The 9,046-nt window shown below is 42.6% G+C and overlaps 1 protein-coding gene and 1 non-coding gene across 2 annotated transcripts in view; both read left to right on the top strand.

The window, feature by feature from the left end:
- Positions 1-3,680, top strand: part of LOC141299043 (uncharacterized) — a 10,166-nt gene extending 6,486 nt beyond the window's left edge. Inside the window, exon 3 of the mRNA XM_073829316.1 lies at positions 3,319-3,680. Coding sequence (XP_073685417.1) covers positions 3,319-3,680 — 362 coding nt within the window. The remainder of the gene's footprint in view (positions 1-3,318) is intronic.
- On the top strand, positions 1,658-1,776 carry LOC141299918 (5S ribosomal RNA). The gene has a single exon (XR_012341879.1). It is a non-coding gene; the product is annotated as a 5S ribosomal RNA (ribosomal RNA).
- Positions 3,681-9,046: the final 5,366 nt, after the last annotated feature.

The following is a 9,046-nucleotide window of genomic DNA, read 5'->3' as shown; positions in this document are numbered from 1 at the left end:
AGAAATTTACAAATGAAGATGATATTCCTTGGAAAAGAGTAATGAGTTATTTTGTTAATAAGTGTGGGCAAATAAAAGATGATTTTTTATGGATGGAATTTAGAGACAATATGATCTGATATGATGAAAATATACCAGATTTTTATAAAGAAGTGTTGAAAACGTGGAAAGCTTTTTATAATAATGTGCACATAGAAATTATAGGGAGAGAACAGTTTGTAAAACAACCACTGTTTTTAAATCAGAACTATAACAGTAAAATATTTTATGAAAATTGGTATATAGTAGGTTTTAGACAAATTAAGGATATATTATATGAAGTTATACCTGGATTTTTACCCATACAAGCAATAATCGACTCGTTGGAAGAAAGAGAGGAAATAGAAAATAAAGGAAAAATTGAAGAACAGTATGCAAAATTAAAGTTAGCTTTACCAGAAAAATTGATTAAAACTATTAATGAAAATAACGAAGAAAGTCAGAAAGGGAAAACAAAATTTTTTTAAAAGTAGGAGAAGATAAGATTGGTTTTTAGTGAATGTGCTATTAAATCGTTCTACACTTTAATACGCAATAATGCTTTCATAAAACCAAAAGCAATAGTATTTTGGGAAAAGCTGTTTGATGATTTTGATGCTTCAGAAATATGGAAAAATGTAAGGATGAATTTTAAAAGCCCGACTATAGAAATTTTTTATTTTTTATTAAGACACAATTGTTTGATGACAGGAATGATTTTACATAAAATAGGGCTGGAACAAGATGACAGATGTAAGATATGTCTGGAAAAAGCAGAAGGTGTACTACATATTTTTTTGAATTGCAGAAAGTTGAATGGTATTATTAAAATTTAAAAAAAAGATGGTGACTAATTTTATATACAATGAACAAATGGATATAAAAGAATGGGATAATTTACTTTTATTTGGAATTAGTGGCAAATCTAAAAATAAATATACGATTAATTTTATGTTATCTATAGCCAGATATGCAATATGGAAAAGAAGAAATATAATGAGACAGAAGGGAAAATAAATTTCTGTAATTGCATTATATGAGCAGATATTAACAGAGGAATTACAAGTAATATATGATTATTGTAATATGTGCAATAATATAGAAATATTTGTTAGAAGTATTGTTAAAAATAATCCTTATGTCACAAGGACTTGGACAGGGTTTAAAGTTTTATTACCAAAAGAAGGTTGATTCCAAACTATGATGTATATGTTAGAGTTTGCTGTTATAAGAAGATCCCTTGTATGTGGAATTTTGTATGCTTTAAAGTTCGGATCTTTTTACCAAATTTGCATTTACCATGTTTGCAAAAATGTTATGTATATCAGAACTTGTTGTTATAGGAAAATCCCAAAATTGTTTTAATTCAAAGTTGTTGTTTTTTTTGGTTTTAAAGTTTGTGTTACCAGATGACTAATGACTGCAAATTATGTACTGTATGTGAGAATTTGTTATGATAAAAAAAAAAAATCTCTGATCTCGGAAGCTAAGCAGCGTCGGGCCTGGTTAGTACTTGGATGGGAGACCACCTGGGAATACCAGGTGCTGTAAGCTTTTGCCTTTTCTTCACTTTTTAATATAACATGCTGGCTTTTATGGAGGCTGATCTTTAAATAGCCCACTTTTTGGAGCAGCCCTCGCTTATGGCCATACCACCCTGAGAGCGCCCGATCTCGTCTGATCTTGGAAGCCAAGCAGAGTCGGGCCTGGTTAGTACTTGGATGGGAGACCGCCTGGGAATACCAGGTGCTGTAAGCTTTTGCCTTTTCTTCACTATTTATGTGCTACGCTTGCTTTTACGGAGGCTGATCTTTAAATAGCCTACTTTTTGTAGCAGGCCTCGCTTATGGCCATACCACCCTGAGAGCGTCTGATCTCGGAAGCTAAGCAGGGTAGGGCCAGTTTAATACTTGTGTGACACTGTCACACAAAAGACATGTTTTACCGCTCTATTTATTACAATCATTTAAATGTATTATAGAGTTTTAACAGTTTTACAGGCCATTTTATTACTCTTAACATTTTAAGTGTGTGTGTGTCTTTAATAAATGGATGGTTGGCCTGTCATGTGACTAGACACATGACAGGAAGCAGGAATTGCAACTGTATAAGAGAGCAGCATGACAAATAAAGGACAGTCACCAAACTGTTGGATTGAGGAGTTGCTCATTTTAGAGCTCACCTTTCCATTCACCACCTGCAAACTTTGGATTACACTTTCTGTGGATTGTACATACACTGGTGGACACTCACATTGGACTTATCAACACACTGGGATTCTTGGACTGTTTTTAGGGTATGGACAACTGAACTGTATTCTTTTAACAGACTGAGTTCACCTAGTTTTATCGTGTTGTTTTAAAGTATTTTATGTGAACCTTGTAAATAAACCAATATAAATAAACCTTTTGCCTTTTCTTCACTTTTTAATATGACATGCTGGCTTTTACGGAGGCTGATCTTTAAATAGCCCACTTTTTGGAGCAGGCCTCGCTTACGGCCATACCACCCTGAGTGCGCTAGCGTGCAAACGGGAAGTATTTGGCTGCAGTTGGGAGGGAAAGGCTCTCCCTCATTTTGTGTTTATCTTTGTTTTATTTGTTAAAGTATTAGTGCTTTTTGTATAGTTTTTTTTTCATTTATTTGTGTAGTTTATTCCTCCCAACAGCATATGCTGTTTCACGAGTTCCCACTTACATATAATTAGCTGGAGTATGTAAGCATGTTTGGCGTGCTGTCCGGGGAAGGGCTCCGAGCTCGGGAATGGCCCGAACCTAGAGTACCCCCCCCCCTATGTATATGTGTAGAAGGAACTCGGAGTGAGGAGATGGGGTGGTGGAGGGATGCTGATAATCCGTCAAATGGGTAGAGGTGAGTCGGCTGTATTTATGCATGATGTAGATTGGCTTGAGTGAGTTCCAGCTGTGTTAATTAGGCTAAGTATCTGACGTGCTCCTCCCGAACTTTGCTTTAAGAAACATCATTTCACGAGTTCCCACTTACATATAATTAGCTGGAGTATGTAAGCATGTTTGGCGTGCTGTCCGGGGAAGGGCTCCGAGCTCGGGAATGGCCCGAACCTAGAGTACCCCCCAATAAGCAATGGAGTGTAGGACAGCCGCCAGCAAGAGGACCCCCCAAAGCGCTGAGATCTGGCGGGGGCCGTTGTTTGGGAGAAGATGTTTGGTTAGCTGGCCGGGGGAGCCTTTCGTACTCTGATGGGAGAGGTTTTTGTATCAGGTCGAAAGGCTCTACCGGCTGCTTGTATGGATTACGGGATTTAGGGCGTCCGGTCGGGAGAGCTCAACCGATACTCAACGGGAGCACACGGCGTTGGAACGGGTGAGCCCTACCGGCCGAAGGAGGAGCAGCGTGGTTGGGGCCCGACCAGGAGAACCCGGGTTGCCTTGGCCGGAGCAGCTTACGATGTTGGCATGAGGGCTCTGCTGGTCGATCGGCCCCTATTGGTGCTGACCGAGAGGACCCATGAAGCCTCCGACGGGAGATCAAGACTCAGAACGTCAGACGAGTGGGTCCTCTCGGTTTGGCAGGTAAAAAGGTTTTGGGACGCCTGGTGCGGGCGACTCTCGCGACATACGATGGGAGACCAAGGCAAACGGCATCGCATGGATAAGTCTCGCTTGCAGGCGCCAAGTAAGTAACCCGACCGGGAGAACTCTCGCCGGCGTCCGATGGGAGACCAAGGCTCGCGGCATCGAACGGGTAAGCCTCGCCGGCCGGGGAGGCAGAAAGGAAAACCCGACTGGGAGGGCTCTCGCCAGGCATACGAGGGGAGATCAGGACTCAGAACCTCGAATGGGTAAGCCTCGCCAGGTGGGGGGAAAAAGATGTGAAATTGGCCTGAAGGGGCTCAGATAGTGTCCGGCGGGAGGCGGAGACTTGTGGAGTCGAACGGTTGAGTCTCGCCGTCCGTCGGACGGAACGGAAAAAATTGCATGGTCGGTTTGGCTCTCGCAGCGTCCGATAGGAGACCAAGGCTCGTGATCGGACGGGTAGGCCTTGCCGACTGTAGGGAAGAAAAGTGCAGTTGACCGGGCGGGGGCCCCTGCGGCGTCCGACGGGAGACCAATGCTCACGGCATCGGACGGGTAGGCCCCGCCGACTGTGGTGTCGAAAAGGTTAGGTGTCTGACCTGGGGGCCCCTGCGCATCCGACGGGAGACCAATGCTCACGGCATCGGACGGGTGGGCCCCACAGGACGTGAGACGGAAAGGTAAGTTGGGGTCGGGGGCTCCTGGGGTGTCTGACGGGAGGCCAAGGCTCACGGCATCAGACGGGAATACCTCGGCGACCGTAGTGAGGAAAAGGTCAGGGATGGAAAGTTTTTTTTTTTTTTTTTTTGCAGCAATCGACGAGAGTTCAATACTCAAGGCATTAGATGGGTAGACGGAACTGGTATACGGAACTGAGTGGCCAAGATTTGCTTGACAGGAAGGCTGTTGTAGCGTTTGACAGGAGTTTAATAATCACAGCGTAGACGGAACGGAAAAAATTTGCAAGTTCGGTTATGCTCTCGCGGCATCCAATGGGAGACCAAGGCTCTTGATCGGACGGGTAGGCCTTGCCGACTGTAGGGTGGAAAAGTAAGGATGACTGGCCGGGGGGCCCCTGCAGCATCCGACGGGAGACCAATGCTCACGGCATCGAACGGGTAGGCCCCACCAACTGTGGTGTCGAAGAGGTAAGATTGTCTGGCCAGGGGGCCCCTGCGTATCGAACGGGTGGGCCCCGCCGAACCTACGACAGAATGGTAAAGTTGTGTGGTCGGGAGGTTCTTGGGGTGTCTGACAGGAGACCAAGGCTCACGGTATCAGACTGGAATGCCTCGCCGACCGTAGGAGGGAAAAGGTTAGGGATGGGAAAATCCAAAAGGTTTTTTTTTTTTTTTTTTTTTTTTTGTAGTTGAAGGAAAACATTTACGAGCGGAAAGGCTCTCGCAGGGTCTGACGTTCTCGCCGGTAGTTGAGAGTCGAAAGAGAAACATTTGCACCACCGGGATGCTCTAGCAGCATCTGACAGGGAGTTCGATACTCAATTTGAGTTGTCTAAAAAGGGGTAAATGCTTTGAGGATTACTTTATGTAAAATGTTTGCCAAATCCAAAAAGCCGCTTCTGATAACGTCAGAAAATCTTGGTGCTGCTTGCATCTGAAAGTTAGGTGCATGACATAGGCTTCTTGTGGTAACGTACCCTAAATAAGTGCCATGGTTCTGGATGGATGGCATAGCTTTAAAAGCTGAGGTGATGTCGACTTTTGCCAGTGTGAAGACCCATGATTTAACAAATTGGTTGCACGATCAATGTCCTACTATTGTGAGAGAATTCGTCAAGAGGATTTTTTTTTTTTTTTTTTTTTTTTTTTTTTTTAGGCGACAATGCTTGGAAACAGGGAGTTATGCGGAGCTGACAGATAGACTAGAGGGCATTTCGTACCCAAGAATTATGCTAGTAGCCACTTCGATTGGCTAATGTGAAACCCTCATTTAATTCATGCCACCTACGGGGGGAAATGTTGGAAGGTTATTTTGTGAAATGACTGAATGTAATGATATATTCGGAAGAGTGCCAGCTTTGATGTCCGCATCCAAGGATTTGCAATTCCAACATGTCTGTTGAAAAGAAATGGCCAAATATTAAAGATTAAGTGGTAATTTCAACTGAATGTGATTTAGTCAAACGAAAATGAAATTGCATGGTGACATGTAAAAAACAATCGTCAGCTCATTGGTGCTCTACGGTCTGCTACAGGAGTTGGAGGCCACTGAAAAGAAAAAGGGGTTATTAGTAGTTGCAGGAAAAAGGCTGAGATTTGTGGGCCTGTGTTGCAAGCAGAGGCAGCCTCACGCTGGCTTGATCTGTGGACCACGGGGTGGGAGTCTGGAAGAACCCGTGTAGCCTGCACTGCTAGCAGAGGCAGCATCACAGTACTGTTTGCTACAGGAGCTGGAGGCCACTTCATTCCATAGACTTACATTCATATGTGAATGGATAAGACTGGAAGCACGATCTTGCACGAGAAATTGCTGCATTCTTAAGTTCAAGCTTTGTGAAATTAGAATAAAAACACATTTAAAACCGCGGTGCTGTGGGAAGGTGGGGCGGGTAGATTTTATGTTGCAGTATGGTAGTGTTACCAATTGGACAAATTGTTACCAGATTTTGCAACTTCTCAGATTACCTTAGCGACGTCTTTTCCAAAGCACATAGCAACATATTTAGTAGGGCTGGGTAAAAAATATTGATTCTCCGATTTTAATCGATCTTCAGTTGAATGCAACTATATCCATTCGGGAAATCCCCGAATCTATTCTTAATGCACGTGCTTCACGTAAGAGGATATGAATATTCACCTCTCGTCCTGAAGGTGTCACTAGTGTTCCTGCTGAGAGAGTTTTCTCAACCGCTGGTGATCTAATCACAGCGCAAGGAGCTGCCTTAGATCAGATCAGAACATGTTGATCAGCTGCTTCTTTTGCAGAAAAATGATTAGGCTGTAGTTAAGAACTGTTAGTTTTATGGACAGTTAGAATGTTTTGTATAAGCAGACAAAGGCTTTATGATGGGCCTGTTTTGAATTTAGAAAAAAAGTTTTATTTCTTAAACATGTTTGAAGTTCTTAATAGATTTCACTGTTGCACATTTACAGTCTTTTTTTTTTTTTTTTTTTTTTTTTTTTACAGTAATGTGCATTTTGCAGTTTGTTTACATGGTGTACAATGGATGCACATATTTATGACTTCTTGTTACAGTGTTGATTTAAAATAAAAGTTGTTTAAAATAACAACTGTGTGCACCCTATTATTAATGTAGATGTGTATTTCAGTAATAAACTTAAGTAGGAGAGTTTCAGTTACCAACATTTATATCAAAATATGGATCATATGTCTGCAAAACTAACATTTTAAATGAAATATTGATATCAAAACGAAACCATAAAAATAAGAATCGAATCGCCAAATTGGTGACAATACCCAGCCCTAATATTTAGTGAAATATCCTACAAATGTAAAAATTTTAGCAACTTCAGGCATGCTTTGAAAATAAGATGCTAAAAAGACATTTTCCTCTTAACCATGCAAAGTAATAAGTGTTGAAAAGCTAGCCTAGTGGCACATCCGCTAGAGACTTGGAGAGAGGTGCTTGCAATATGCACATCACGAGTGCTTAGTTGCACTTGCTCTGTTTATTTATTTTTATTTTAATATTTATTTATTTATAGTCATTTAGGCAAACACTTATTTCTCGAAAATCGATCTTTTGTCAGATTATGAGTGAAATGTGTAATTTAAAATTAAAAATAATATTAATTCAGAAACTGAGTAATTTGTTGTGTTTTACGGGGTTTCTTCAATCCTAGGTACAAAAATTACATTGACATCATTTGTCACAACATCGTTTAAAGCCTTTAGCAAAAATGACCTACCTTTGCAACTGTTTCTAAAATTTATTTGCAACATGACCTGTGTCTCTAGCGGAGACGTCTTCAGGCTATAGTGTCTGCTACGAGAGCTGCATTCGATGCTGTGGCCGGGAGAGCCACGTTAAATGGTTGAGCCGAAGCGGGCAGTGAGTGGCTCTGGTGCGATGAGATCTGGGGCGCGGCCCAGGCTCGTTGAAGGCCTGCCGGTGAGACCCAGTGCACGAGCCGGGTCTAATGCGGGGCGATGGTGGTATCGAACAAGGGGAGTACGGGGCTTTGCGAGTTTGCTGGAAATATTGGCTGCCCTGCTGGAGTGGATTTAAGAGTGAGGTTTGCTGATTGAAGGGAAACGAATAACTAAGATCGTACGGATTCACTTTGTTTATCCTCCGCGAGGACGGTGCGTCGGAATTGATCAGCGTTTGCCTCGGGCATTAAAAACGATCCACTTTCCGATCGGAGGAATTGTTGGCCCGGCCGGATGACAAGAGGATGCCGGGGAAGAAGTTTGGAAGTGACGCCGGTGGGGGCGAGATTACGTTTTAAGGGCTTTGGTGAGAGCGTGTGTGGCTGGTCAAGCAGAGACCGCGATGAAGCCTGTAAATCCTGGGAAAGATCTGTGATGTCATGGCAAAAGGTGCAAACCGAATGCTGATAATCCGTCAAATGGGTAGAGGTGAGTCGGCTGTATTTATGCATGATGTAGATTGGCTTGAGTGAGTTCCAGCTGTGTTAATTAGGCTAAGTATCTGACGTGCTCCTCCCGAACTTTGCTTTAAGAAACATCATTTGGTGGGAACAGTTTGTTTGTTTAATTTAGTACTCGTTTTTTTGGGTTGTTTGTGTTAAAAATGGCCGACGGATGCATGGTAACAAACTTGGCTGCGGCAGGAGAAACTCGAGCGGATATGAATAATGGACTGGCAGGAGGATGGCGAAAGGAAATTGATAATGGATTAGGAGGAGAAACAAGCACGGCATATGACAATGGACAGGCAGGAGGAAGGCGTAAGATTAATGGCAACGGACTGGATATACAACAACGAGCAGGAAACGAAAATGTAAGGAATAAGGCTTTTGAAAGGAAATATTTGAAAGAGGCTACGCTAATTGTAAATGTTGAAAATGTAAAAAAACCTGAGGGCGGAGGATGTCATCAATGCAGTAACAGAACAATGTGGACATGGGAAAATTTTGGCATTAAGCCCACGACAAAGGAGGGAGTATGAACTAACAATGGAAAAGTAGGAGGAGTGAAATAAACTACTGGAAGGACTAAAGATGAAAGGAACTGATTGTAAAGTGAAAAATTTACATAGCAGAGACTATGTTGTTTCCTTCTTGCACCTGCCTGTCTACCTAGAAAATAGTAAAATTACAGAAAAATTGGAAGGATGGGGTGTTGAGCCCATTACAAAAATAAAAAGGAGATGTTACCCGGGCACAGATATAGAGGATGGAACAAGGTTCCTAAGAGTGAGGTTCCCTAAGGATGTGGCGTCACTACCATATAGTACTAGGCTGGAGACAGCCGAAGGGGTACAGCATTTCCGGGTGATGCACAGTCAGCAAGTGAAAACTTGTAGG

The sequence above is a fragment of the Garra rufa genome, chromosome 23 (assembly GCF_049309525.1).
Source record: "Garra rufa chromosome 23, GarRuf1.0, whole genome shotgun sequence".
NCBI lineage: Eukaryota > Metazoa > Chordata > Actinopteri > Cypriniformes > Cyprinidae > Garra > Garra rufa.
This window is presented reverse-complemented; position numbering and strand designations above follow the sequence as displayed.